This window comes from Ceratotherium simum, chromosome 33 (genome assembly GCF_057802395.1).
Source record: "Ceratotherium simum simum isolate JZ-2026a chromosome 33, ASM5780239v1, whole genome shotgun sequence".
In the NCBI taxonomy this organism is placed as follows: Eukaryota; Metazoa; Chordata; class Mammalia; order Perissodactyla; family Rhinocerotidae; genus Ceratotherium; species Ceratotherium simum.
This window is the reverse complement of record NC_141932.1, coordinates 13,187,170-13,214,339: the sequence shown is the minus strand read 5'-3', so window position 1 is coordinate 13,214,339 and position 27,170 is coordinate 13,187,170. Positions and strand designations below refer to the sequence as shown.

Below are 27,170 nucleotides of genomic sequence, written 5' to 3'. Positions count from 1 at the left end.
ATGGGAGATGCCGGAAAAGGGTGGAGGAACTTCCAGAGGGGAGCAAACATTACGTCAGGGAGGGAAGGGCCAGCACGTCGGGGGCCTCTCTGGCCCTATCCAGTCCCTGTTCTCGATAGTCTTCCGGAAGAAAGGGATCTGGGACCGAGAGATGCCGCGAGGAGCTAGGAGGACGCGTCGTGTAGTGACGCTCTGGCCCGACGACGACGGCCTCTCTGTGGCTCCCGGAAGACCCTGCGGGCCGAGTATTGGAGGTGAGGAGGCGGGGCTGGCGGGACTAGTTTGGACCTTGGGAAACCTCTTATCCCACGCTTAGGGCGTTTCCTTATCAGGCTCACCGCTGCCTTATCTCGAGCTGCGCTTTCCAGGCGCGGCCGCACTGGGGAAGTCCTACTTGAGATCTAACCGGACGTGATCTTGCTGCAACCCAGTCTGTCGCATCCAGTATTTCCACCTTTTAGGTTCCGCTTCTCCCTCTGCCCCCAGCTGACCCTTCCCTGACCCCTCTTCAGCCTCTGCCACGTGAGGGCTGCTTTTCCCGGCCAGAGAGATTCAAGTGGACCAGCGGGTTCGGTGTGAGGAATGTGCACGGTACTGGAGCGCGGAAGAGGCACACTGAGGCCCCGGGCTTGGGGCATGGGGTGGAGGGGGGATGGGTTAAAAGCTCCTGAAAGAGAGGGGAGGAGAGACTCAGAGAGAGGGAGACAGAGATTCAGAGCGGAGAAGAAATGGAGACCCAGAGAGGGAGTGGACAGAGACCGAGGTTGGGGGCAATGGAGACCCAAGGGGTGAGGAGACCCAGAAAGAGGGGGAAGATGGAGATCCAGGGAGAAGCAGAGCCTTGGAAAGATGTGAGAGGGGGCCTTGCCAGCTGTAACCAAATTCAAATCCTGGCTCTGCTACTTACTGACAGTGTGACCTTGGGCAAGCCACATAACATCTCTGTGCTCTACTTTCCATATCTGCAAAAAGGGGGATGATAACAGGTATAGCACATAGGGTATTTTCCATCATTAGATAAATTAGTAAAAATGCTTAGGACAATGCTTTGCGCGTAAGTGCTCGATTAGCCTCCACTCCTATTATTAGCCCTTATTGGGTGGGACAAAATGGACTGGCTGGGGCAGTGATGAAGCTGGCCTGTCCCCTCTTTTCTCGTTCCTCAGGGAGGCCCTGCCTCTTGGGCCTCCAGCACGTCCAGCCTGGCCTCCTGTATTCTCCAAGTGCCCCTACTTACTCACCTCTCCTCCATAGAGCCAAACGCCAGAGCCTGGACAGTGAGGCCTGACTCCTTGCCCATACCACCCTCCCATGGCCTCCGTCCCAGGGCCAGGGTCTTGCTGATGGGGGTCACACGGCAGAGGGCCAGCAGATGAATGGACACCTTGAAGCAGACGAGCAGCAGGACCAGGTAGGGATCCATCTGAAAGTCAAGCTCACCGTGCCCTGGGACACAATTTCCTCCTCCTCCTTGTCCCTGCTCCTTGTCTCTGTGACTTGGTCTCTGCCTTGGAGTCCCAGCCTCTTGAGTGAGTGTGTCTGCCCTTCTTTCTCCTGGGGCCCCAAGCTCAGGTGCTGTGTTTCCCTGTCTCTCCATCTTACTGGGTTTCTGTCTCTCTCGCTGGATCATTCTTTGGCACATATTATCTGTTGCTACCGTGGGTTGAACACAGCATACATTGTTTGGCAAGAAATGAATTCTTCCTCCGTTAATCTCTTTCTAGCAAGCTCTGTGCCTGTCTCCTTCTGCTTGTGTCTATTTCTCTACAATCCTGTCTGTTTCAAGGTCTCCTGATACTATTCTTGCCTTGATTTCTTTCAGTTTCACCGTGTCTTTGCCTCTCTCTCTCTCTCTGTCAAGCTCTTTGCTTTCTGTCTCTTGGTCTCAGTTCCTCTCAGCCTCTGGGCCTCCAACCATTTTTCCCTCCCTCACCCCTGATCTAGCTGTTTGCGTCAGATACCATCTCTCCCCATCTCTTTCCTTGTGTCTCTGCCACGTGGTGTAACTGGCTCCTTCACCGCACAGATGTTTCTGTCGTGCTGCCTCCACTCTTGGAGCCAAGGTAAATTTTGTGAATTTATGAGCCTCTCTCCCTGGTTTTCATTCCAGAAGTGTCTGTTCCCGTCTCTCTCTATCTGTGTCCATTATCTTCTGGGTTTTCTTGTGTCGTTACCTTGTACATTCTCAATTCTCCTGTCTTTGTCTCTGTTTATATTTTTCCTTTTTTGTGTCTCTCTGATTCTCTGTAACTGTCTGAAAAAGACAACACTCTCTCTCTAAGCCTCTTATTGCCCCTGACTCGGTTTCTCTAGGTCTCTTTTACAAATTCTCTTTGCATATCTCTGGGTCTTTGTTACCTGTATTAGGGTCAGTCTCTCTATCTGCAGGTAAAGACCTCCTGCCCCATGCCCCTCTCTTTTATAAACGCAATGGATGGGACAGGCCCACTTGCCTTCAACAAAGATGGCGACAGAGGCGCTGCCTTTGGGGTCGTGACGCCGCCTCTGCTGCGCGTGTGCCCTCACCTACGATGGCGGCCGGTCTCGCGTAGCGCGATACCCCGCCCAGTTCTCCGGCTCTCCCTTCGAAGGCCCCTTCGCCATGCTCGCGAGTCGGCTGGCCCCGCCCCCCGCGCGCCCTCATTGGTGCGGCTCAGGCCGGCTGCACGGCCATTGGCTGAACGGATGCACACCCTCCCTCTGCCCCTAGGTCTGATGGGGGCGGTTGGTGCCGACTCGAGGGGCCGCCTGGACGAGGACCCGGCGAGTGAGGAGGTTGCGGGGGTCGGGGCAGGGACCAGAGTCTGGGGGACTGAGGGACCAAGAGGAACGGAGACGCAGGTCCGGGACAGGGGTACCAGGGGTGTGGGATGGAGATGGAGAACCAGAACCGGGACTGAGGGATCCAGGAATGGAAATCCAGGTCTCGGGCTGGGTTCTGGAAACGGGGCGGGGATGCAGGCCCGGGACCGGGGGAACCGGAGACAGAGGCTCAGGCTTAGGGATTGGGGGGAACTATGGATGGAGACCCAGGCCCAGGTCTGGGGTACTTGGGGGATGGAGAGAATGGGGACCTGGGGACCTAGGGACAGAAACTCAGGCCCAGGACTGTGGGAGATCTGGGGCTCTGAGCCCAAGCCTGATTTGAGTTTAGGAGTCGGACCTGAGGGAGCTGCCCAGGGCAGGGGGCAGAGGTGGCTCCTGAGGGTGAGTCCACAGATGAGGGTGTGTCTGAGACAGATCTGGGCCCCGGGGAATGTGAGTGGCAGGACGGGCAGGTTGTTGGGTGGGTGAAGCAATGGGGGACAAAGTTGAGCTGAAAGGACGAGGCAGAAGCTGGGTAGAGAGACCAGGAGGAGGGCCTCTGGGAGGGGACCTCAGGCCCTGCTCCCACCCCTTCCCTGGAGAGCATGCAGCCAGATGCCCAGGTCAGTGCTCGGGGTTCAGCTCTTGCCCCCTGTCCCTTGCAGGTGCCTGCGTGTGGCTCCTCTAGCTCTGTGACCCCTTAATCCTTCCATGTCACGTCCCTTTCTCAGTCTGTCTAGCTGCCTACATCCCCTACCTCATGCCTATCTGCTCTTTCTCTGCCTTCTAACTCTGTTCTCTCTCTGCCTCTCAGACGGTTCCTGGAGCCCCTAACTCTCACTCTCCTAAGAATCTCGCATTATCCTAGGTTTCATCTCATTGCAACTGTTTGGTTCTCTCAGTGTTTCTCTGGCTCTCAGACCTTATCCCTCTTTCTCTTTGTGTCTGAGCGTCCCTACCTTCTGCATCTGGAAATGACTCCGTGTATGTGTTGTCTTTTTCTCTGTCTTTGCGTGTCCATTTCTTCATATGTCTCCACCATCCTGATCTCTCTCTTCTGCCTTATTTTTCCCCAAAGCCCTTATCATCATCCAACACACTATGTATTTTACTTCTTTATCTTGTTTTTCTGTCTTCTGATTAGAATACAAGCTCCAGGAAGGCCGGGATTTTTGTCTCTTTTATTCCCTGCTGTGTTTGCTGGGCCTGACACATACAGGGTGCTGAATAATCATTGGGGGAATAAATAAATGAATGTTTTGCATGCCCGGTTGTGAACCCTACAGGATGCCAGCCTTCCTGTCTAACCAGCCTCCACTCTGCATCCCCCGAGTCTCCCCACACTTGTCTGAGTCTGTTTGTCTCTGGTGCTTCCATGTCACTGTCACTGCCCCTCATTGTCTCCTCCTGTCCACAGGCCCTGCCCCTGCCTCCCTCTCATGAGGGTCCTGGACTCTGACTCCTGCCCTCCTCCCTCCCCACAGAGGCCGGACCAGGAGCTGACCTGGAGCTGGGGCCACAGGTCTAGGAGTGCCCTGGACAGGGCCAAGGCCATGGCCCCACCACCACCACTAGCCGCCAGCACTCCACTCCTGCATGGCGAGTTTGGCTCCTACCCAGCCCGCGGCCCCCGCTTTGCCCTTACTCTCACACCGCAGGCCCTACACATACAGCGGCTGCGCCCAAAGCCTGAAGCCCGGCCCCGGGGTGGCCTGGTCCCGCTGGCTGAGGTCTCAGGCTGCTGCACTCTGCGGAGCAGCAGCCCCTCGGACCCAGCAGCCTACCTCTGCATCTACACCTACCCAAGAGGCCGGCGCGGGGGCCGGCGCAGAGCCGCACGCACCTTTCGGGCCGACGGGGCGGCCACCTACGAGGAGAACCGCGCTGAGGCCCAGCGCTGGGCCACTGCCCTCACGTGTCTGCTCCGAGGACTGCCACTGCCTGGGGACGGGGGTGAGGCACTGGGCAGCTGCTCTGTCCTAGGGCCACCTCGGTGTCTCTGCGGATCTCCCTCTGTGGGCATCTGTCTCTACCTTTCTGTGTGTGTCTGTGTGATGTGTCTCTCTGGGTCTGTATGGAAAGAGTGGTACCCAGACAGGGATGAGCTGCGGAAGGAACAAAATCACAGGCAGAAAGAAATGATTTGTGTCTGCTCTCTTGCTAGATTTCTGTCTCGGTCCCCTCCCCCCTTCCACAGGTCCTGACCACAGATGAGTCAGAGGCTCCCCAGTTGATGAGAGCAGCAGACTGAGACATAATCAGTCACCACCAGGGTCCCCTCACAGAGGTCCCCTAATGCATTCCAGGGGCTCAGTGGTGGTATCTAATCCAGCCTGTGGGGGGGTCAGAGAAGGCTTTTGGGCAGAGGCCCCCACCCAGGGTCCTCAGTTGGCACAGGAAGGTAAAGGTTCCAGGGCCCCCACCTGCTGGGCCTCCCTTGGTCCTCCAGGATCCTGCTGGCTGCCTGGGGCCCTGGTGGGGATGGTGACAGGGAAGGAGCCTCACACAGTGGAGTAACCTGATCCTGGGCTCCAGGTGTCTGGAGGGTGAGGAAAGTGGAAACCACAGCTTGCCTTCCTCCTCCCACACGTGGGTCCAAAGGGCACTAGGATTAAACACCTGAGCCATGCCTTTGTCTTAGCACCTGGGAGAGAGGGGCGGGGCTCTGCACCTGGGCCTGGGCAGGTGCGGCCTGGGAGAAAAAAACTTTTAACTCCCCGCAGGCTCCGGTGCCACCCCTCCACCAGTTGCATAAGGGGCTGTTTGCACTTACTATTTCTGAGGTGAGGGGCCTGGGACCCTGGCCTCTGTAGACTCCTTCCCCTCTCTCTGCAGAAATCACCCCCGAGCTTCTGCCAAGGCCACCCCGATTGCTCCTACTGATCAATCCCTTTGGGGGCCGGGGCCTGGCGTGGCAGTGGTGTAAGAACCACGTGCTGCCCATGATCTCTGAAGCTGGGCTGTCCTTCAACCTCATCCAGACAGGTAAGGGCGGTGTCAGGATGGAAGGTGGGACTGGGGGCTAGGACTCTTGAGTCCTGGGGAGTAGGGGTGGACCAGTCTGCCTCACCTCCCGGTTGCCCACATTAGAACGGCAGAACCACGCCCGAGAGCTGGTCCAGGGGCTGAGGCTGAGCGAGTGGGATGGCATTGTCACAGTGTCGGGAGACGGGCTGCTGTATGAGGTAAGTCAGGAGCCCCCTCCCCCAACCCTGCGCCCTGGGGAACTGCAGAGGCCAGGACCAGCACCCAGGTGCCTGCTCTCCCGCCCTCCAGGTGCTGAACGGACTCCTAGATCGCCCCGACTGGGAAGAGGCTGTGAAGACGCCCGTGGGCATCCTTCCCTGTGGCTCCGGCAATGCCTTGGCCGGAGCTGTGAACCAGCATGGCGGGTAGGTGGGGTGCTCCTACCTTGGGTGAGCCTGAGGATGCCATGAGGGGAGGGATGAGCCCTCCTGGGGTGACAGGGACCTGGCACATCTGCCCCCACTTCTGCCCCTCAGCCAGTCCACTGTCAGTCGAGTCCATCAGTGTGGCTGTTGGATGCTCACCACAGCCCCCCAGATGTTTTGGCCATTTGTCTTCAACTGTATCCCTAGTGCCTAGAACTGCCTGGCCTCCAGTGAATGCTTATGGAATGAAAGAACTGACAGGGAACCTGGCCCCGTAAGAAGAGGCCATCTGGAGGTGGCCAGGTGGCTGTGGTGGGCCCAGGGACGTGGCCTGCCTGGCCCCCTGCAGTCCGCTCCCCCCTGCACTCCGTGTCTCTGCCCCAGCCCTCTACTCTTGCTCACTGTTCACCCATCTCTGGCTGTGAAGGTTTGAGCCGGCCCTGGGCATCGACCTGCTGCTCAACTGCTCACTGTTGCTCTGCCGGGGTGGCGGCCACCCGCTGGACCTGCTCTCTGTGACACTGGCCTCGGGCTCCCGCTGCTTCTCTTTCCTGGCTGTGGCCTGGGGCTTTGTGTCAGACGTGGACATCCAGAGCGAGCGCTTCAGGGCCCTGGGCAGTGCCCGCTTCACGTTGGGCACGATGCTGGGCCTGGCCACACTGCACACCTACCGCGGACGCCTCTCCTACCTCCCTGCCACTGTGGAATCTGCCTCACCCACCCCTGCCCAGGGCCTGCCCCGAGCCAAGTCGGAGCTGACCCTGGCCCCAGCCCCAGCCCCACCCGTCGCCCACTCACCCCTGCATCGTTCAGTGTCTGACCTGCCCCTGCCCCTGCCCCAGCCTGCCCTGACCTCCCCTAGCTCACCTGAGCCCCTGCCCATCCTGTCTGTCAATGGTGGGGGCCTGGAGTTGGCAGGGGACTGGGGTGGGGCTGGGGATGCTCCATTGTCCCCAGACCCACTAGTGCCCTCACCCCCTGGATCTCCCAAGACAGCTCTACTCTCGCCCATCACTGAGGGAGCCCCAGAAATGCCAACATCCTCTGGGCTCCCGCCTCCCACCCCTGATGCCCCAGCAGCCATCTCTACTGGGGGCCCGCCCGACCACCTGCTTCCTCCCCTGGGCACCCCACTACCCCCAGGCTGGGTGACGCTGGAGGGGGACTTTGTGCTCATGTTGGCCATCTCACCCAGCCACCTGGGGGCTGACATGGTGGCAGCTCCCCACGCGCGCTTTGACGACGGCCTGGTGCACCTGTGCTGGGTGCGCAGTGGCATCTCGCGGGCTGCGCTGCTGCGCGTTTTCCTGGCCATGGAGCGCGGGAGCCAGTTCAGCCTGGGTTGTCCGCAGCTGGGCTATGCCGCAGCCCGTGCCTTCCGCCTCGAGCCGCTCACACCTCGCGGCGTGCTCACGGTGGACGGGGAGCTGGTGGAGTACGGGCCGCTACAGGCGCAGGTGCACCCGGGCCTCGGTACGCTGCTCACTGGGCCTCCTGGCCGCCCGGGGCGGGAACCCTGAACCTAACCAAGCTTGGAGTCCGTCAGGGGCGGGCCCTACATTCCAGGGGGCGGGGGCTGAGCCAGGGGGCGGGGCCTGGCTGCTAGAATTAGGGCGGAGGGCCGCCGGCCCCGTCTCAGGATTGCGCCCGCCCTCAGGGGACCAGAGGTGACGGTGGAGCTTGGCCCGAATTCCAAGGGGTCGTCACGGTCACAGATAAAAGTGCTCGCCCCAATGTTAGTGCCTGACTAATAAGGCCAGGGCCCACTCCAGAGCCCCGCGTCTGGCTCGTAGAAAGCCAGGTCGGCTGAGGGCGGGGCCTCTTACGCACCGTCCAATGACGGGACCTGGAATGCACGGGCTAGGGGAGGCCTTAGTACACTGGCCAGTCAGGGCCGGGTCTCGCCCTACACACTCCGGTGCCTCCACTTGACTGGCCAATCCGCCCAGGAGGGGCAGGTTGCCCGGGACCTGCTCCCCGATTTGCACTAATGTTCCTCCCCCCGCGGATGGGGGCGGGGAAATTCACTTCCCTTGTCTTCTGTCTCCTGTGCGTCCACCGACCCCAATCTTCAAAGCAGTTGAAAAGGTCTATGCAATAAAGGCCGTCGCTTCATTCCTCTCAGGCCCTCGCCCCTTCCTCCATCCGGCAGCCCGTGGGAGGGATCGGACTCAGCGCTTCCAGTGGCTCCTGCCTTTTATGGCCCCAAAGCCCAGACCTGCCCACGGACTGTGGCCAGTGTGACCCGCTGGCCTTGAACTCGGGCCAGGGAGCTGCCTCCTCCCCCACGACAGCTGGCTCTGGGGTTCTCAAGATTTATTCAGGATCGTGTTAACGGAGGCGGTGGGAAGACGGGGTCCCCGACGTGCCGGGGGCACACAACTGAAGACCCTCCCCGCCCCCGCGAGGGAGGGGGGAGGCTCGCTTTTTCTTAAAAATATAAATGTATTTATCTGCATCATCACGTCCCTGGGGCACCCAGCTGGCCGGCCGTGGGCCACAGGGCGGGGAGGGAAGAGGGTGTCAGGGCGCCAGTCTGAGCGAGACGGAGGAGAGATCCGCCGTGAGGGTAGGGGGCGGCCTCACAGGGCTCCGTGCTGGGCCTGGTAGCGGGACAGCACGGCGCGGTAGTGGGACAGCTCCTGGCGCACGGCCACCACCTCCTGCCGCAGCAGGGCGTTCTCCTTCTCCAGGAAGGCCGCCCGCACAGATATCTGGTTCTCCTTGAGCCGCCGGGCGTCTCGGGACCGCTTGGCTGCCTCGTTATTCTTGTACCGCCGGCTCCAATACTTCTCGTCCTGGGGGTGGGAGGGTGAGAAGGCACTAAGGACCTGGAGAGCAGCTTTGCCTGTGCCTTCAAGGACCAGAGGGCATTTAAGACACCCCCGGGGCTGCTTCTTGACCAGCAGTGGGGCCTAAAGGATGGATCTCCTCTGGGATGGGTACCCAAAGGTCAGCCCTTCTAGGTCCCTGGTTGCTAAGGAGAGCAGACCCCTAGCAACAGCTAAGGTATGAGACAGCCTCCCACTCCAAGCAACTGGACTTCAAGTCTCCACTGCAAAGCAGAACCCAGCCCTCCTCACTTGACAAGGGCCTGCAGTTAGCTCCTGGTTGCTAAGGATGCTTGTTCCCTAGCAACAAGGCGTTCAGGGTCTGAGGGCTTCTTCCAGTGAAAAGCATTATCATGATATATAATCATAAAAGCATAATCACTATATATCACCTTTCCAGATCCTGGTTGTTAAGAGAAGCCTAGGCTCCCTAGTGATGGGGTTTAGTGTCCCATAGAATCCTCCCAGAGCTAGGCCTTTTGACCTGGTTGCCAAGGCAACCTCATCCCTCCTCAGCAAACAAAAGTGAGGTCTAAGTGGTGCCAGTGATGCAGCCAGTCTCTGACCCACTAGCCTTGAACGGAGGCCAGGGAGCTGCCTCTTCCCCAACAGGCCCTGGTTGCTAGACAAGCTGTCCCTTAGCAAAAAGGCCTATCTTGAGACCTCCCCACGCCATTATGCTTAGGTTCTCCAGTCCTGGAATTTGGTTGCTGAGGAGGACCACTCCTTAGTAACAAGGACCACCCAGAGCTCTGAAAGATGCCCCTCCACTCTTATTTAATTAAGCCTAGTTCCTGCTTGCTAGGGCTAATCCAGTCCCTAACAACAAGGCCCTGTGGCAGGAGAAAACACTGGTCTAGGTTTGGTTTAAAGGCTGGTTCTGGTTGCGTCAAGTAGTTGTGTCTTACTTACACAACGGCATGGCAAAGTCTTGTGACAAGCCCAGGCACCTTTTGCTGGGGGAGACCCCAGAACTGGCAAAGACAGAATGCTAGAAGGATGCAGTGACTGCCCAAAGCACCCCAAACCAGAATGTGGCCCCGGCTGCTAATGGGAACTGAGGCCGCTTGCCAAGGAGCTGTCCAGCCAGGCCCAGGAACAAGGCCTAGAGGGGCTGGCAAAGTCTGCATCCTACACAGATGCAACCACTCCAAAGGATGCCCCAAATCAGGATGCCCTGGCCTGGCTGGCTGCTAAGAAGAGATAGGCTGATACCCCGTTGCTAAGAAATGCCATCCTTAGCAACTGAGCCCAGCAGAGCCTGAAGCCTGCCCCAGTGAGGGTTCTGGGTCTAACCGATACGAGAAGCTCCAAGCCTATACAACCACGTCCAGCAGGGCTGGCTGAGTCTGCATCCCACAATGATACTATCTTCATAAATCTTAAGCCCAAACCTCTGCCCCCTTGCACCCCATGGCCAAGGAGAATTGATCCTTGGCTGTAGGTTAGGAGAACCTGAGAGCTAATCCCCGTGAGAAGCCCAGGCCTGACAGTGAGGAACGGGCCACCTCTGGCAGTGGGGCCTCTGCCGGCCAAGCCTGTGTTTTACATCCAGCAGTGCTCACCTTCTGCTCTTCTGGCACCTGGATCTTCCGAGCTTTCTTCATGATGGGCTGAGGCTTAAGTTCCTCCTCTGAGAAGCGATGTCTCCGAGGGTCAAAGGTCTCATGGCCAGGAATGCTTGACAGGGCTAAATCAGCGGGGTCGGGTTCAAAGGTCATCAGCACCTCCACGGTGTCTGGGTCCACAGGGCTGGGTGTGTCCCGAGAGGTCAGGCCTTGAGGAAATAGAATGTGTCAACTGAGTGTGTATTTATTTGGGGGAGGGGGTTCCCAGAGGCTACTCTCTGCTCAGGCATCATATCCACCACAAGGAAGGCCATTATGAGGTCCACCAGGGGTCAACCTCCCTACTGTAAAATATGAAGGTTCTCTAAACCACAAAGATGCTCAGAAATCATGGAATGAACTTTTACAAACAGGGAAACTGGGGCCCAATCATACCTGACTTGCCGGAAGTAACATATGAGTCTGGGCTATAGCTTGTAAAACCTAAGGGCTTCAGAGTCAGTGTTAGCTTCTTTCCTCTAGTCTAGGCTGAATCCTTCTTACTGAATCCCTGACCAAAGCCTAGACTCCAGGCTGTTGAGGGAAAAAGAATCAAATGCATTGAAAAGACCTCAACTTAGCCTCTTAAGAGCTACTGGCTCTCAAGAGTTAGGGAAACGAAGCGGAAACGGTTCTGAGATTCCAGGAGGTTGGTTTAAGAGGAGGGGCGGCCTGTGCCTTTAAGAGCGAGCAAGCCGGGGCCAGCTGAGGACACAGGTTCAGGGCCGAGTCACGTGCCGGCGCCTGCATTCCCGCCGCCCCCCCTGCAGCCACGGGCGCCCTCACGTTCCCCAGGCCCCGCCCCCTCCCGCGCGACCGCGCGTGCGCGAAGAACGAAGCACGGAGGAGGGGGGGAGGATTCACGTGGCTCAGGAATGTGCGGCCGGGGAGGGCTTTGGTTCTGTCGCGAGGTCGCACTAGGGGCAGGTTGTGTTCAGGAATCCCCCATCTGCAATCTGTCCCGGGAGACCCCAAGGTGCCAGAGGGAGCACACCTTTCCTCTTACTTCCTGGGGCCTCTCAGCTCGAATCTCTCAGCCTCCAAGGATACAGAACCCCCTGTTCTCTGGGGAACACATGAGAACCGGTCCCCTCGACCTTCTCCCCGGGCTCCCAAACCCCCTCGCCACTGGGGTACACATGATTCTGGGATCCCAGGCCCCCGCTCTCCCAGGAATATAGGAAGCTCACTCCTCGCCCCGATGGAAGACCTAGAGTGAAGATCCCCGACCTTCTCCCCTCTAGAGGGCTCCAGGACCCCGGGCCCCAGCCCCTCTCTAATGGTGGACGCAGGAACCAGGGCCGCAGGCCCCTTATGTGCTGGGGAAACAGAAGTCTGTGCCCAATCCTCGCTTTCTCCCTGTAGAGGGCCAGAGTTCTGGTCTTATGACAGTTCCACCGACTCTGGGCCCAGATTCTGGGGCGCAGTCCACTCTCCAGTAAATAACTCTGGTGTTCTGGGCTCCCAGTGCCGGCTCCACGAGTATCTGGCCCTTTTGTCCCCACAGAAAAGTCCACCCACTACCTCCCCACTAGAGAGGCTTCCTGGAATTTGAGGTCCCCAGTCCCTCCTTTCTTATGGATCCAGGAGACCCAGCCCTTGATCCATTAGCAGACACAGAACCCAAACTCCTCTCTCGGCTTCTCTCAACTAGGGGACCCAGAATGCGGGCGCGCGCAGCCCCAGTCCCACCACCCCGGACGGCCCCCAGCGCCGCACAGCCCCGCCCTCTGCACCCGAAGCCCCGCCCCGCCCCCGCCGTCGCACCTGCGCGGTGGCCGCCGGCGGCCCCGAGGGCAGCCCGGGCGGGGGCGTGCCGCGGCGAGGAGCGAGGGGAAGCCGAGCCACAGGAGCCGGGCCCAGGGGACGGTGCGGGCGTGCGCACGGGCGAGGGTGCGGGTGATGGGCCACCGGGGGGCGGCGGGCTGGGCGGGAGCCCGTGCTCCAGCAGGAAGGCGTCCAGGTCCACGTACTCCACGTCGCCGAATGGCAGCGTCCGCTCCCACAGCAGCGGCGCCAACAGACTCGGGCCAGGTGCGGTCCCTGGGCGCCCCCGCGGGGACCCGCCGCCCACCACCGCCCCAGCTGGGGCATCCGCCGGGCCCGCCGTCTCCAGGCCCGGCCCGGGGACCGTGGCTGCCGGCAAAGCCGCCTTGCGCTCCTTTTCCTTCAGGAGACCTGGGGGCCAGGGAAAGACCGGACAGGGTCGGGAGGGAGAAAATAGAGGTGGAGAAGAGACCCCGAGTCAGAGAGACACGAGGAAAGGGGGGATAGAGACCCACACGGCGGAGATCCACAGAAAGAGGGAACAGACAGGAGGGATGGGAGAGGGAGGGCAAGGACCCAGAGAAACAAGGGGACAGCGACTCAAGAGAGGGAGAGAGACCCACAGAGAAAGGACAGAGACGAGGGCGGCAGAGACAGAGAGTAGGGGAGAGAGACTCAAAGAGGGGAGGACAGAAGTGCAGAGAGAGACATGGGGACAGAGACCCGGGAAGGGATAGAGACACAGAAGGGCGACGGAAGTTCAGACAGGCAGGTGGAGGGTTGGGCAGGTGAGAGAAAAAAATGACAGCTCTGTAATTCCTCTGTAACCTACCCCCTCTTCCTGTGCACCGCATCCCCTTCTCCCCGCCCCCACACTCTGTAAGGGTCAGGAAGGGGCTCTATTCCTGGGGCACATTCCTCATCCCTAGACTCCATGTGACCCCAGGAGGCCCCGCCCAAGCCCGTGTCACTACCGTGTGAGCATCCGACACACCCCCTCCCTCCTCCCTGGACCCCAGGGGTCCAGATTCTCGAAACCAAAAGGAAGAGGGGGCTGGGACCTAGACTCGGGTCCTCGGAAAGGAGGATGCTGGGGGCCTGGACTCCTGGGTCCTCGGGGTGGGCAGGCTTGAGAGCCGGTACTTTGGGGTCCTGGGTGCTGAGGGATCTAGGGCCCTAAACACCTTAGTAATTGGATAGAAAAAGATTGGGAAGATGGACTCTCGGCACGTAGGAGATAGCTGTGGACCATCCCCACCCCCCTCCAGGACTTGAGTCCCTAAGGGGGTAGGTGTCTGATCTGAGCTGGGCAAGGTGGGGGCTAGAACTCACAGCTGGCTGGCTCTTTGGGCTTGCTGGTCCCTTGCAGAAGGCTCCGCAGCCCAAGAAGCGCTCCCCCGCCAGGGGGGGCCCCAACTGGGCCGCCCAGCAGCAGGGGGGCCGGGGTCCTGTCGCTCATGGGCCGCGCCATCGCCGGGCACCTGCCCGGAGGCTCACGGGCTCATGGAGAGGCGAAGAACTGGCCTGCCAGTCACCAGCACACTCCTGTGGTTCCGGCGAGTGTCTCTGCCCAGGGGCGGGCGAGCGTAGCTTGCAAGCCTCCAGTATCCAGAACAGTGCAAATCGTAGGAGCAACGGGGATTTGCAGTCCTCGGTGCAGAAACGTGCAACTCAAAGGGGTCCCAGGAGACCATGCAGTCCGGGTGAGGGGGTGATCAAATCAGGCGGCCGGCTCTTTGCAACGGAGAGTTCATGGGGGACACAAGGCGCTCCTTCTACAAGGTGGGCGAGCCTGGCTCCTGCAAAATCTGCTGCTCTCTCAACGGAAGGCGCTGTGCAATCTGCACCGAGAGGTGTGCGTGGAGGGGCGGGGGAGGGGGCAGGAGGAGGCGGCTGCCTTGAGGCGTGGCCAAAGCAAACTTCTTTCGCGGAAAAAAAAAAACACCAAACCAAAACACCCGACGCCACAGCACTCACCCCTCCTCTCGGCCCCCGCCCGCGCCCGCGCCCGCCCAGCCCCTCCCGCTTCCTGGGCCATGCACCCCAGCCGCGTGCCTCCCTCCGGCTGAAAGCGCGGGCCAATCGCGTCTCGACCCCTCGAGACGCACAGCCAATGGGACCCCTGGATCCATCAAGGCCCGGGAGGGCGCATGAGGGGCTCAGTGCGTGAAGTTGCCTTCCTTCTGGAGGGAGGCGGGACCCTGACCTACATTTGCCCAATGGGAGACGGCGCTGGGGGCGGAACCGTGACCCAGTTCGGGCCAATGAGGCAGGCGGGAGGGGGAAGCACATGGCTCTGCGCGTGCTGCCTGACCAGGCAGGTGGGTAAGGGCGGGGGTAAGGGAAGCGGCTCCGCATATCCAAATGCCTGTTTTGGGGAACAAGAGGCCAAAAAGCCGAGTCGTGGGGTTTAAGAAGGGGGAGATCGGTTTCTAGAAGGCTGCTTATTCTTTACTACCCAAAAGTTTCCCCGCCGCGCCTAAAATCAGACCACTGAGAAACAGGAAGTATTCTGTCCCTTTAATAGCTTTGTTTTGGGGGTGACTCCCCTCCCCTGGTGGGGAGGCTTGGGGAGGGCAGGCGCAATCCTCGATGGGGAGTCTCAGCGACCATGGGGGGCACCATCCACTGTAAGACAGACGACACCGGTGGGGGGCGTTAGCTTGGGCATTGACCGCGCTGGGGGTGTGCAGGGGGCGGGGGCTGGGCTGCGCAGGGCTGTACCACAGTGAGGCTGCGAAGGGAGAGCCGGGATGTACCAAGTTGAGAAGCTGGGGGAAATGGTCAGATTCTGGACGAGCACTGGGCCGAACTATAGGGAGGCAGCAGGAGGGTGGAATACGGACGTCCAGTTTTGGCTTTAGGTTGAACTATGTGAAAGTATTCATGGGCGGGAGTGGGGGTGGGGGGTAGGTATGGGCTGTACCATGTTGAGAAGCCACAGAGGTGGCCGTTAGATCAGTGGGCTTAACGGCAGTAGGAAGGGAAGGAGGTTGTACCATGTTGATTCTCAGTAAGGGGAACAGCAGATTAAGGAACAGGATAGGGTTGTACCACATGGAAACAGGGAAAAGGATGCGGGCTGTACCATTCTGGAAAGCCATAGTAATAGGAACCACGGACCAGTAGTTAATCGCACCACAAGGAAGCCAGGGGCTTCAGCTTATATACCAAGTTGCAAGTTGCAAGCAGTGGAGAGGAAAGACAAATCATGGAGCAGCAGTGGTCTATGGCTGGGAGGCGGACTGTACCATACTGACACATAGGGAGAAGGGAGACAGAGCAAGTGAGAACTCGGGAGGCTGGACCACACAGCAGCAGCAGAGCGGGGCAGGACTGTATCATATTGAAACACCATGGGGAGACACACAGGCGGGTTAGACCAAGACGTGGAGGGGGTGCAGACTGGACCATACCATGCAGGCGGTAGTTGGGGCCTCGGCAGCGCCTCTCCGGGTGCCGGGGGTCCCTGTTGCCCCTCAAGGCCCTGTGGGCCAAGGGCTGCAGGGGCCGGCCGTTACCGCTGAGGCTCTGGAAGATCTGAGAGGGAGGATTCTGGCTCAGGAGTCTCAGGGAATGCATCTGCCGTGGAAAGGGGGTGAGAAACTGGGAGTAAATAATGAATGGTCCTGGTGATGTCACAGGGAAGCCCCGCCCCTGGGAGCGGGTGGGCGGGGCCTTGCTCAGCCCCATCCCACCCTCAAGGGTTGTCTGATCCTCTTACTCCCCAGCGTTCCCAGTCAGTGGCGGGAAGGAGGGTAGGTGAAGTAAGGGGATACCCAAGGCAGGGAATGGGTTACCCAGGCCGGGGGTGGGGGGCGCAGACAGAGGGTCACCTGCAGGGAGGTGATATTGAGAGCCCGGTCAATGAGGATCCAGGTGACAGTCTCCGAGCAGGGCGGGGTGCTAAGAGAGCCCTGATAGGTGATGAAGCCGAAGGATTCGGGGAACAGAAGCTCCAGGCTCAGGTCTTGAAGAAAGTAGGCATCATCTGCAGGAATATCAGGCCAGAGCGAAGACGGGGGCCCCTCTTGAACTCCCCTCATGTGCATACCCCTCCCCCCGCAACGCACCAGGGACTTACTCTTGTAGGAGATGCGGGTGATGGTATCCCGGTTAAGAAGGCGGCTGAGGAATGGATTTGAGCTGCCAGCCACCTGAGGCAGGGGAACGAGGTGAGAAGGCAGGAGCCCAGAAGTCCAAGCCCCCAATCCCTTCCCCCACCAGGACTCAGGAATCTGGGCTCCAGCCTCCCTCTTCCTCAGACCCCAGATTCCAGGCGCCCAGCACTCCTGTCCCTCAGAATCTTGCCTGGGCTCACATTGACAAAGAGGCTGAGAATGGCCAGGCCATTGGGGCCCCGGGAGGCGGCGCTGAGGTTCCCATAGAGTTCTTGGTTGAAGTGGATGAGCTGCACCTGAGAGGGGGTCACAGAGAGTGTGGTCCCCCAGCAGAAGGGGAGGAGAGAATGGGGCCCACTCGGAGCCTCTGGAGTCTCACATCAGGTTAAGAGCTAGTGCTCAGAGTGGGGAGGCCAGTTCTGTGGAGGAGGATGGGGGTCAGGCCTTAAGAGGAGGGTGAGGCAGGAGGAACTAGGGTCAACTCGGGATGAGGGTCGAGGGTCAGAGGTCAGTGGGCACCACCTCAGCAGCGAAGCCCTGGTGGTTGATCTGGTGTTCAGAGCCGGCTCCATCACGTGCTCCAAATAGCAGCCGCAGTTCGCTGAGTCGGTGGCTATAAAGGAGGGGCCCCCCAGACACATTGACCACGGGCCGGGGTGCAGGCAGGAAGGAGACGTGGCGGCCAGTGTTGTATAGCGTTCCGCGGAGCTGTGGGAGAGGTGGAAGCCATCACAGAGACACAGATCTTCTCCTTCCTGTTTTTCACCCCTACATTTCCCGCTTCCAACAATGATTTAATCATTCAGCAAGTTTGAACACCAGCAACTTGCCAGATTCTGTGCTGGTCCATGGTAGGGGCTCAATATCAGTGAATTTATTTAATTAACAAATATTTATTGAGCTGCTATTATGTGCCATGGATGCCAGGAAGAGAGCAATGAACAAGTAGCCAAAAATCCTGGGCCTCATGGACCTTACGTTCTAATGGAGGCGAGACAGACAATAAATACTGAGTCACATAAGTAACCGCTTAACTCATTACATCCTGTGCTCGTGCTGGGAAGAACTGGAAGCTCTGAGAAGGTGTAATGGGAAACCCAGCCTAGAATAGGGTGGGGGTGTGGGGTCAGGAGAGGCTTCCATGAGGAAGTGAAATTTGAATGGAGACCTGAAGGATAAGTCTAGGTTAGTTGCAAAGAGCAGGGAGAAGGGCATTCCAGGAAGAGGCAACAGCAAGTGCAAAGGCCCTGAGGTAGCCTGTTATAGTGACAGTGAAGAGGCCAGTGGGACCAGAGCCCAGTGAGCAAAGGAGAGAGTGGAGATGAGAGCCAGATGGTGCAGTGCCTTGTGAGCAATGATGGGGCATTTTGTATTTTTATTTAAATAATTGAATATATATAATACACTTGGTGCAGTGCCAGGCACATGATAGGTGCTGTAGAAGTGTTTGCTGTTATTACTTATCCTAATAGAAGGATTTTGAGCAGCAGAGTTATATGATCTGGTTTGTATTTTTAAACATCTCTCTAGATGTGCAGTGGACTGCAGGAGGCAGAGAGGCAGGCCAGCAAGGAAGCTATGGCTCCAGTCCAGATGCAATATTATGGTAGGGGCAGTGGAGGGGACAAGAAGTGAAAAGATGTGAATGATATTTAGCAGGGAGACTAGAAAGGACAGGGATTAGAAATGGGAAGGAGGGAGAGAAGAGGATGGGGAATAGCTCTGTGGCTTTTGGCTGGAGCTGCTGAGTGAATGGTGGTGCCGGCTCTTATAAGAAATGGCATTGCAAAGTGGGCAAGAGCATGGGTGCTGGGACCACACTGCCTGGGTCTGAATCCCAGCGCTGGCACTGTCTAGCTGTGTGACCTCAGGCGAGTAACTTAACCTCTCTGTGCCTCAGCTTCTGGCTCCATATAATAAGGATAATAACGGCACCTATTTGACAAGGTTGTGAGGATGAGAGGCTTTATCGAGGTTTTAAAACAGTGCCTGGCCCTGGAAATCGTCTGTTTTACCATTGCTTCTACAGAGATGGGAAGACTAGGGAGCCGTGTTTGGGGAGGAAAGAGGAAGTGATCCATTTTAAAGTGTAAGGGGCCTCCTCTCCACCCAGTGTGTACCCCTCCTTCCCCAAGGCTGGCCTCCCACCTCAGTGCCCCACTCCCAACCCCCATTCATGCACACCCCCAGTGGATTCGGTAACCCTTCCCGCCAGGCCCCTTACCTTCTCTCCCCCAGTGCTAAGCCTCAGCGGGGGAAGAAAGGGGTCATAAAGGACCCTCTTCAGCTCCACGTCCACGGGGCTCTGCCGCTTCCCCACGGCACACAGACTCCAGGCTGCATTCACCAGGCCCCAGAAGGGAGGCCCTGGGGGCAGGGGCAGGGCAGGGAGGAAAGGGAGTCAGAAGTAGAGATCAGACCCCAGTGCTGGGACCTGCTGAGAAGGCTGTGATCTGGACTCCTGGATCCTAAGAGAGGCAGGGCTGGGGACCTAGACTCCTGGGTCTGAGGGACGAGGGGCTGGGGACCTAGACTCCTGGGTCTGAGGGAGGAGGGGCTGGGGACCTAGACTCCTGGGTCTGAGGGAGGAGGGGTTGGGGGAGGAGGGGACTGGGGCCCAGGACTCTTGGGTCTGAGGAAGGAGGGGCTGGGGGCTGGACTCCTGGGTCTGAGGGAGGAGGGGCTGGGGACCTAGACTCCTGGGTCTGAGGGAGGAGGGGGCTGGGATCCAGAATGCTGGGTCTTAGAAGGGTCTTAGAGGAGTTTCCTAAGACCCTCTAACCTCCAAGCCTATCTCAAATTGTCATTGGGGAAGGAACTACAACTCCCAGCAGGCCCCAGGGCTGCCAGCCTGCCCATCCACTGCTTGCCTGCCCCAGAGCCCATGGGAGTTGTAGTTCTTTCAGCCTCCCTGGTCCCACAGCTGGCTAACGAATGTTTTGGGGAGAGGAGTTGCAAGAAAGGGCAGGACAAGGTGAGGGATAGGCCACCAAACCTCTGGCTCTCAGCAGGTGCGGGGACCTACCTGCCTCTTTCTCTGCAGACACACACACCCTGTTCCACCCCCACACTCTCTTTCCTTCCACTCACTCCCACTCACTACTTGAAATGAGCATGTGTAATGTCCAATGGTGAGCCTCTGGGGTTCAGAGGCTGGGCGGACTCCCGAGGGAGGGAGGGAGGGAGACGGGGCAGGGGCTCCTGGGTCCTGGGGGGAAGAGAAGGCTTCTGGGTCTGAAAAAGGAGGCGCCCTGCAGCCGAGACTCCTGGGTCCCCGCCCTGGCTGCACCTGGCACGAAGTTTCCCTGGAGATTATCCTTGTAGCTCCACCAGTCCTCGGGGTCAGGTGCAGGTCCGATGTGAGCTGGGGAGAGAGCAGCCTGAATCCCTCTCCTTGGCACCCCACCCCCACCCCTCCCTCAGGGGCTCCTGCCCGGACCCCCAGGCCTTACCTGCCGTCCCCAGTGCCGCCCAGAGTACCAGCGCTCGAGGGGCGCTCAGATGAGCGGCGCCCCCCATCCCCAGGAGATCTCTGAGCGACCCCTTCCCAATGCCCTGGCCCCCTCTCTCTCAGCTCCTCCCTCTCCTTTTTGTGGGACCCTGTCCCTCCAGGACTCCCAGCCTTCCTCTCCTCCCCACAAGGAGTCCCGGTTCCCCAAATACGGAGGGAGCCAGGGACTGAGCCACCCACCCCACCAAACCCACTCCTCTCTCCTCTCCCCTCTCTCTGTGCGTCTCCTTCTTCTGCTTTTCCCCCGGACTCCCCAGTCTCCCTCTACCTCCGATCTTCCTCCTCCTCTCCCTCGGGTTACCTCGTGGTTTCTAATCCACACCCCCTCTTGGCTCTTTTTCATCAAGCTCCCCCAAGCCCCTAACTCCATGTCTCCATCCTGCTCCTCTCTCCTCCTTCTCCTCCTCCCTCTCTCCCTCTCTGCCTGTCTCCCGCTTCTCTCTCTCTCTCTCCACCTCCTCCTCTCCCCCCTCTTCTCTCTGTTTCTTTCTCCTCCCTTCCTCCCTCCTCCCCTCCCTCTCTTCTCTCTTTCGGTGTTCATTTTTTTTTTTTTTTTTGTCGTTGTTGTTGGGGGGGGTCAGGTGCTCTCACAGCAGCGGACGCTCCTCGGGCTGGTGTTTGTGTGTGTGTGTCGGGGGGTGCCCAAGGGGCAGGATGGAGGGGTCGTTGGGCGCTGGTCCCCGCTCCCGGCCGTGCTGGGGCTGTGGGGGCCGGGGTGGCCCGGACACCTGGGGCCCGGAGCTGGCAGTTCCCATCCTCCGCAGAAGGGGGAAGGAGGGCCGCTTAAGGTGGAGCTGGGAGAGTCGTCGGAAGCCTTCGTGCTCAGGGCCGCTGGCCCCGGAGGATCCGGGGTCCCCCAACTCGCGTGGACCCCGGGTGGAGCCTGCACCAGCGCGTGCAGCCCCCGCCCAGTGCTCCACTCGGGTCTCCGCCAGGGGCTGCCTTAACGCGGCTCGGGGATCCCTTGGGAGAGTGGGGTGCGGTGAGGGCCGCTGACCAGGAGGGGGAGGCAGAGACCTGGAGAGGGAGAGAGAGAGGCGGGAGGAGGAGCCGGGAAGGCCGAGGCAGAGAGCCGGAGGTGAGGGCGGAGAACTGCGGAGGCTCGGGAAGGGAGGGGAGCCTGAGATAGATACAGAGAGAGATGGCGGAGAGAGACAGCAGGCTGGAGATCGGAGGGTGGGTGGCCGAGCAGGAGGGACGGAGAGACAGACAGACAGACAGATAGACACACACACACACACACACACACACACACACACACTCTGAATGAAAGATATACAGAAAGTAATACACACACAGTAGAGACAGAGAGAGAGATACAGCGAGAAAGAGGGGAAAAGAGATAGAGAATGAGAGAGATACAGATAGAGGCAGAGAAAGAGATACAGAGACACACACTTAGAGATAGAAGCAGAGAGACCCAGAGACAGAGACTCACACAGCAGGTTACAGAAGGAAGAACAAGACCAGGCAGGAGGTGGATGCGGAGACACAGAAACAGAAAAAGAGACTCTTTTTTTTTTTGCTGAGGAAGACTGGCCCTGGGCTAACATCCATGCCCATCTTCCTCCACTTTATATGCGACGCCGCCACAGCATGGCTTGCCAAGCAGTGCATCGGTGCGCGCCCGGGATCCGGACCACCGAACCCCAGGCTGCCACAGGGGAGCGCGCACACTTAACCGCTTGTGCCACCGGGCCAGCCCTGAAAAAGAGACTCAAAGAGAGAGAGACACAGCAAACGCTAAGGAGAAACAGAAAGACATGGAAACACACACCCCGAGAGCTAGGGACAGAGAGACCAGGAGACAGAGAAAGAGGCAGGCACACACACATATTTATAAATAGAGACACTGGTGCAGAGAAAGAGAGATCAACGCAGAGAACAGATGGACAGAGACAGAGAGACCCAGAAACAGACCAAGCTGACATAAAGAGAGAGGAGTCAGAAAGACAGAGGCATTCAGAGATAGACAATTGGAAATGGACATTCAAGGACCAAAGAGGGAGGGAGACAGAGACGCCAGAGAGAGTCAGAAATGGAGAGAGACAGAGAAAACAAGAAAGAAAGGTGTGTGTTCATTGTCCATTGCTGCATAAGAAATTACCCTAAAACTTAGTGGCTTAATGCAGCATTTATTGTCTCACAGTTTCTGAGGGTTAGGAATTTTGGAGCAGCTTAGCTGGTAGCTCTGGCTCAGATCTCAACAGAGACCTCAGGGTCTCTCCTGAGGGTGCAGGAAGCTGTGGGCCAGGGCTGCAGTCATCCGAAGGCTTGACTGGGGCTGGACGATGACTTCCAAGCTCACCTACATAGCTGATGGCAGGAGGCCCCAGCTCCTCACCACCTGGGCCTCTCCATAGGGCTGCTTGAGTGTCCTCACAACGTGGCCCCTGGCTTCCCCCAGAGCGAGTCATTGAAGAGGGAAAGGGAGCAGTATCTCGTATGACCTCATCTCCAAAGTCCCACACCATCACTCCCGCTTTATTCTATTTGTCAGAAGTGAATCACTACTCAAAGGGAAAGAAATTAGGCTCCTCCTCTTGAAGGGAAGAGTATCAAAGAATTTGGGGGCTTATTTTAAACCATCACAGGTGGGGAGAGGAAGAAAGAGACAGAGCAATGGAGAGAGACAGACTCTTAAAGGCCCGTGAGACTTAGAGGTCGGTGAGACATCCAAAAACGCCGAAATGTGTTGAGAGAGAGAGAGAGAGAGGAGAGACTTGAAGGCAGAGGGAGCTATGGAGACAGAAAAGAGGCAAGACAAAAGAAGACAGCAGGAATAAAAATAATAATACTGATAGTAATAGCAGTCTCCAGCCTTGTCTCTCTTCTCTTACCACACCAGGCCCCCTGGCCTTCAGACCTTTGCACAAATGGTTGCCTGTAAGTGGGGTTCTTTTACCCCCTTCTCTGCTGGGCAAATTCCTACTCAAACTCCTGTGCCCTTCAGGAGTCTGCTCTACCAGGAAGCCAGGTGGGCAGGGGCCTCCTCTGAGCTCTGGAAGCCACCTGTGCCACTTCCATTGTAGCGCACAGACGGACTGGGCTTGGTGCCCGGAGGCGGAGGGAATGGCCAGGCTGGGAGGGGGGTCCCAGATGTGGATTTCATGCCTATTAGTCTCGGGGGCTGGGAACAAAGTTAGGGTCATAAGAAACATATGGGGCTTGCCCCGCTCCTCACTTTCATCTCCTACCTCCCCAGCCCCTGAGTGGGAGGCAGCAGGGCCGGGAATCTCTAGGCCTGGGTGGTTCCCACAGTCTCTCCTGGTCTCCTCACCCCTCTCTCCTTGCTCTCAACTCCCACTCTCTTGGGGAGCCCAGCAAACTCCTGCTCTGTGTTCTCGCCTCCCGGGCTCTCCTCTCCTGGGGAAGTGTGGCCAACGGGCACTTAAATAATAACAAACTAACTCAAATGGCTCTTACTCTGCCAAGCGCGTTCTAAGCCCATTACATGCACATATTAACTCATTTAATCCTTGTAATATGCCCTGTGGGTTACTTGCTATTATTGACATTATCCCCATTTTTCAGATGAGAAAACTCAGGGACAGAGAGGGATTTGAACCCAGACAGTCTGGCTCCAGAGTCCATGCTCTTCATGAACATGGTCTCTGGAGTGGTGCCATCCGATAGAATTTTCTGTGATGGTGGAAATGTTCTCTATCTGCTCTGTCCAATATGGTAGCCACCAACCACTTGAAATGTGGCTAAGGTGACCGAGGAAGTGAATCTTAAATTTTATTTCATTGCAATTAATTTAAATTTAAATAGCCCAATGTGGCTAGTGCCTACAGTATTGGACAGCTCAGCTCTAGAGAACTGAGTTTTGAATGCCAGCTACTTGCTGTGTGACGGTTGCTAAGATGCCTTGCCTCTCGGAGCAAATTTCTTTATTGAAGAGGTGGTAAAGAATTCTGGCCAAAGCCAAACACATCTGGGTTTGAATCTCTGCCCGCATATCAAGCTGGAGTCCCCCCAGGAGCCTTAACTTCTTCATCTATATAATGGGGATAATAATAGGATCCGCCCATTATTCAGCAGACATTTATTGAGTACCTATTATGTCCTAGGGCCTCTGTCAGGGCAGCGGAAGGTGGGAGGGAATGTCATGCCATACATCCATCCAGCTACTCCCAATCTCAGCCTCTTTTCCCGGAAATGCCTAAAGACTGCTCTGCCTAGCACCTCATGATGTCATAGCACATTTTGATTTCTGATTGGCTGAGGGTTGGCATCAAGCCCGGTCGGCTAATTTTCCCAACTATCCCTTCTTTTTTCTTTCCTTGATATCAAAACACCCTGTTTAGCTGGAAGCAAGACAGCCCAGCATTAAAGGGTATATTTCCACCCTCTCTTGCAGCTAGGTGTGGTCATATCACTCAATTCTGGCCAATGAGATAAAAACAGGGATTGTGTAAAAACATCCTTATAATCAGCTGTGGGGGGCTTTTGGCCTTTTCTTTTTGCTTCCTCTTCTTTTTGCTGCATGGATATATACACGATGACCGGAGCACTAGCTGCCATCTTGGACCACGAGAACAAGGACCATTCTAAGGATGGTAGGGAGGAAGCTAGAAGGTTCCTGGTGGCTTGACTATCTCCAGACGTCTTTTATGCTGGAGAGAAATACACTTCTATCTTGTTTAAGCCACTGCTCTTTGGGGTTCTCTATGACTCCTGATAATACAGATGCTTGAGGCATGACTCCAGGTTTAGTTGAGGCACAGTTAGGCCATTTATTGATAGTTTTTCAACAAGTATTTATGGAGCATATACTATTTGTCATGTACTTTTCTAGATGCAGGTGATACAGCCATGAACAACTCAAAGTCCTTGCTCCCATGGAGCTCACGTTTTCGTTGAAGAGACGGAAATAGTAGACACAAAGACAAATATTTAATATGTCAGGTGGTGGTAAGCACTAAAAAGAAAAATAAAGCAGGACAAAGGAATGAGGATGATTTTTTTTTGAATTACAGACTCAAGACCAGTGTTTAATTTTAATATACCACTAGATTTATCCAAGCCAAATGTAATGTCTCTGACATCTTTCTAAATATCTTAGCTTGAAATGCTCTCTAAGAGTCTCAGATTAAAAGTAAGAAAGATGTTATCCGAAAGGTGATGAAGTCTCCCTGATTTTCTTTTTCGTTTTTTTTTTTTTTTAAACTTTTTCCTTTAGGGGGCTGGCCGGGGGGCATAGTGGTTAAGTTCATGAGCTCCGCTTCAGCGGCCCAGGGTTTGCAGGTCCGGATCCCGGGCGTGGACCAGCGCACTGCTTGTCAAGCCACACTGTGGTGGCATCCCATATAAAGTAGAGGAAGATGGGCATGGATGTTAGCCCATGGCTAATCTTCCTCAGCAAAAAAGAGGAGGATTGGCATCGGATGTTAGCTCAGGGCTAATCTTCCTCACACACACACACACAGACAAAAAAAAAAAAAAAAAGAAAACTTTTTCCTTTATATATAGAAACTAAGAAGAAAAAGATATTATGCACACCATTTCATGGAAAGATCTACTTATCAATTTTTGCTTTTCCAATGGCACTGCATCTGCTTGTTACTTGGAGAAAAAGAATATTGTTACACAAGGGTGTGATATATATATTTTTTTCTTTAATTTATGCCCTCAATTACAGAATGATTGGAAGGAGCTGCTATTTAATTAGGGTCATTGGGGAAGTTCCCTCTGATGCTGTGAAATTTGAGCAGAACCACGTGGTGGAAAATTCTAGTGCTCACTCATATCCGGTTGTGGTAGGCAGAATAATGGCCCCCAAAGATGTCCACACTCTTTGGTCAATTCTTGGAACCAGTGAATATGTTACTGTACATGGCAAAAGGTACTTTGCAGTTGTGATTAAGGTTAAGGACCTTGAGATGGGAAGATTATTCTGGATTATCTGGGTGAGCCCCATCTAATCACATGGGTCTTTAAAAGCAGAGAACCTTTCCCAACTCTGAGGAGAAAAAGACATGAGGACAGAAGAAGAGGCAGGAGAAATTTAAAGAGTGAAAGAGACTCAACCTGCCATTGCTGGCTTTGAAGATGGAGAAAGGGGCCATGGACCAATGAATGTGGGCAGCCTCTAGAAGATGGGAATGAAAATGAAACATATTCTCCTCTAGATGTTCCAGAAAGAATGCAGCCTTGCTGACACCTTGATTTTAGCCCAGTAAAACCTGTGTCAGGCTTTTGACCTATAGAACAGTGAGGTAATAAATTTGTGTTGTTTCAGCTGCTGAGTTTGTGATAATTTGTTATGGCAGCAATAGAAAATTAATACACTGGTTCTTATCTCTTTCTGGGCACATAATAGAATTCTGCTTCTTCACCTTCACGCAATTGGGTGGACCCTTGCTCACATGGGTCTTGACCCATGAGCTGTGAGTGGAAGGGCCAGAATCGTTCCTGGGCCAAAGCATTTATTTCTTGTGGGGGACCATTCAGTGCGCTCTCCCTCTCCCTGCCACATTGATCAAGGATGCCCTGGGTTGCAGTTGGCGCCATGACAAGATGGTGGATGCCTCTCAGCCTGGACTCTTGAACGACTGTGTGGGAAAGCACGGGACACGTACATAAACAAGAACCAACTTTCATTGTGTCAGGCCAATAGAGCTAGCCTAACCTGACTACTGAAATGGAAGGTCTCAAGGAAGTATGAGAACTAGCTTGCTGTTATCTGAGGAAGTGCGTCCCAGGAAGAGGGAACAGCCAGTGCAAAGGCGCTAAAGCAGAGCATGCTTGGTTTTTATTTTTTTTATTTTTGTGTGAGGAAGATCAGCCCTGAGCTAACATCTGTGCTAATCCTCCTCATTTTGCTGAGGAAGACCGGCTCTGAGCTAACATCTATTGCCAATCCTCCTCCTTTTTTTTTTTCCCCAAAGCCCCAGTAGATAGTTGTAAGTCATAGTTGCACATCCTTCTAGTTGCTGTATGTGGGACATGGCCTCAGCATGGCTGGAGAATCGGTGTGTGGTGCGTGCCCGGGATCCGAACCCGGCCCACCAGTAGCGGAGCACGCGCACTTAACGGCTAAGCCACGGGGCCGGCCCCGTGCTTGGTTTTTAAAGGAACAGGAAGGAAGCCAGTGTGGCTGCAGAGGTGTGAATGAAGGGGGGTTGTAGGAG

At 56.6% G+C, this 27,170-nt stretch overlaps 3 protein-coding genes across 9 annotated transcripts; 1 reads left to right on the top strand and 2 right to left on the bottom strand.

Annotated features, from left to right (window-relative positions):
- Positions 1–96: 96 nt before the first annotated feature.
- Positions 97–8,321, top strand: SPHK2 (sphingosine kinase 2). Of its 6 annotated transcripts, none has more exons than XM_087421426.1 (7): positions 97–254; positions 1,255–1,411; positions 4,290–4,758; positions 5,641–5,790; positions 5,896–5,990; positions 6,082–6,197; positions 6,625–8,321. In XM_087421426.1, exons 2-7 carry the CDS (start codon positions 1,373–1,375, stop codon positions 7,715–7,717), a joined length of 1,962 nt encoding a protein of 653 aa, XP_087277552.1. In that variant the 5' UTR covers positions 97–254; positions 1,255–1,372; the 3' UTR covers positions 7,718–8,321. The 6 variants fall into 6 exon arrangements, with proteins under 6 accessions (XP_087277552.1, XP_087277550.1, XP_087277551.1 ...); XM_087421424.1 differs by having other exon boundaries at positions 4,223–4,758; XM_087421425.1 differs by lacking the exon at positions 97–254 and adding an exon at positions 263–591.
- On the bottom strand, positions 8,309–14,342 carry DBP (D-box binding PAR bZIP transcription factor). The gene is made up of 4 exons (XM_087421429.1): positions 13,735–14,342; positions 12,403–12,813; positions 10,594–10,805; positions 8,309–8,995 (listed from the first exon to the last, which is right to left on the bottom strand). The coding sequence occupies exons 1-4, from the start codon at positions 13,871–13,873 to the stop codon at positions 8,780–8,782; spliced, it is 978 nt and encodes a 325-aa protein (XP_087277555.1). The 5' UTR covers positions 13,874–14,342; the 3' UTR covers positions 8,309–8,779.
- Positions 14,343–14,869: 527 nt separating this feature from the next.
- Positions 14,870–20,507, bottom strand: CA11 (carbonic anhydrase 11 (inactive)). 2 transcript variants are annotated; one of them, XM_087421428.1, is made up of 9 exons: positions 19,976–20,507; positions 19,813–19,887; positions 18,748–18,860; positions 17,046–17,231; positions 16,724–16,819; positions 16,487–16,559; positions 16,239–16,393; positions 15,819–15,984; positions 14,870–15,030 (listed from the first exon to the last, which is right to left on the bottom strand). In XM_087421428.1, exons 1-9 carry the CDS (start codon positions 20,040–20,042, stop codon positions 15,005–15,007), a joined length of 957 nt encoding a protein of 318 aa, XP_087277554.1. In that variant the 5' UTR covers positions 20,043–20,507; the 3' UTR covers positions 14,870–15,004. The 2 variants fall into 2 exon arrangements, with proteins under 2 accessions (XP_087277554.1, XP_004440289.1); XM_004440232.3 differs by having other exon boundaries at positions 14,872–15,030; positions 18,748–18,890.
- Between the last annotated feature and the right edge of the window lie 6,663 nt (positions 20,508–27,170).